General features: G+C 36.6%; 1 protein-coding gene across 1 annotated transcript; it reads left to right on the top strand.

The window, feature by feature from the left end:
* The first annotated feature begins 479 nt into the window (after positions 1-479).
* LOC139005467 (olfactory receptor 6C3) lies at positions 480-1,415 on the top strand. Its single transcript, XM_070407697.1, has one exon. It carries the CDS (start codon positions 480-482, stop codon positions 1,413-1,415), a length of 936 nt encoding a protein of 311 aa, XP_070263798.1.
* Positions 1,416-1,747: the final 332 nt, after the last annotated feature.

Here is a 1,747-nt window from a genome sequence, read left to right as displayed (position 1 = left end):
TTTCTTATAGAAAATGTAATGGGTTATTCTTTTAGTTTTCAAAGTTTCACTTTTACCTTTGCTAGAATTAAGATCATTCTTTTCTGTTTTTAGGTGGCAGTGTCCTCTAATAAATACATGACAGAAAAAAAGGAACATGCATATTTCATATGATTGATTCAAGAAAAATGTAAGATTTGCAAAAAGTATTAATTTTGTTTACCATCTCTCAATGATGTGATTTATTGTATGAATCATTCCTAACTTCTGCTAGATTTAAAATAAGAGAACTAGTACATAAAGCAGAACTCATAAATGTGTAGTAAGACATAATGCAAACAAGACATCCAAAAGAAAATAAAATCAGCACAGATTATAAAAATCTTTTAGAATTTAGTGATGATGATATTGATCACGATGAATCATATCTCTCATCTCCTCTCTTTAATACTTTTTCCACCTAAATATCTTTAAAAGTATATATAGAGAGAGACAGAGAAATGAACCACACAGTGCTCACAGAGTTTGTCCTCTTAGGTCTTTCTGATGATTTTGACCTTCAGATTGTTATTTTTCTTCTTTTATTTATCACATATGTACTAAGTGTCGCTGGAAACCTGACTATCATCACCCTAACCTTGGTGGACTCCCATCTACAGACGCCTATGTACTTCTTCCTCCGGAACTTCTCTTTCTTAGAAATCTCATTTACAACTGTATGTATCCCTAGATTTCTGGGGGCAATTATCACCAGGGATAAGACTATTTCCTATAATAACTGTGCAGCCCAACTATTTTTCTTTATTTTCATGGGGGTGACTGAATTTTACCTTCTAACTGCCATGTCCTATGACCGCTATGTGGCCATCTGCAAGCCCCTGCATTATACAATCATCATGAACAGGAAGCTCTGCTCCCTGCTTGTGCTGTGTGCGTGGCTAGGAGGGTTTCTGACCATTTTCCCTCCCCTTATGCTTCTCCTCCAGCAGGATTACTGTGCTTCTAATGTCATTGATCACTTTGTATGTGACTATTTCCCCCTTTTACAACTATCTTGCTCAGATACATGGCTCCTAGAAGCAATTGGTTTTTACTTTGCTTTGGTTACTTTGCTATTCACTTTGGGCTTGGTGATTTTATCGTATGTGTACATTATCAGGACTATTTTGAGAATCCCATCTGCCAGTCAGAGGAAAAAGGCTTTCTCCACTTGTTCCTCTCATATGATTGTCATTTCCATTTCTTATGGAAGCTGTATATTCATGTATGCTAATCCCTCTGCAAAAGAAAAGGCATCATTGATCAAAGGAGTAGCTATTCTCAATACCTCTGTTGCCCCCATGCTCAACCCCTTCATTTACACCCTGAGAAACCAGCAAGTAAAACAAGCTTTCAAAGACATGGTCCATAAAGTAGTATTTTCTACAAATAAATGATTTTTTATTTTGTCAGAAATAAAGGGCACTCTCAAAGAGCAATTAAATGAAATCTTGAAATTCCTAAACATCTATGTAAGTGTGGGTTTTTTCCAAAGTCTCTTTATATGCCATTTTAAAGTTAATATTTTCCCATTTCTTCCACTTCCATATTGTTTCTCCAATACATTTTTTAAAAATATATTTCATTGATTTTCCACAGAGAGGAAGGGAGAGAGACAGAGAGTCAGAAACATCGATGAGAGAGAAACATCATCAGCTGCCTCCTGCACATCCCCCACTGGGGATGTGCCTGCAACCCAGGTACATGCCCTTGACCGGAATCGAACCCG

This window comes from Myotis yumanensis, unplaced genomic scaffold, assembly GCF_028538775.1.
Source record: "Myotis yumanensis isolate MYYU_CA2020_CCGP unplaced genomic scaffold, mMyoYum1.0.hap1 SCAF_3, whole genome shotgun sequence".
In the NCBI taxonomy this organism is placed as follows: Eukaryota; Metazoa; Chordata; class Mammalia; order Chiroptera; family Vespertilionidae; genus Myotis; species Myotis yumanensis.
The sequence above is the reverse complement of the archived record's forward strand: the minus strand, read 5'-3'. Positions and strand labels throughout refer to the sequence as shown.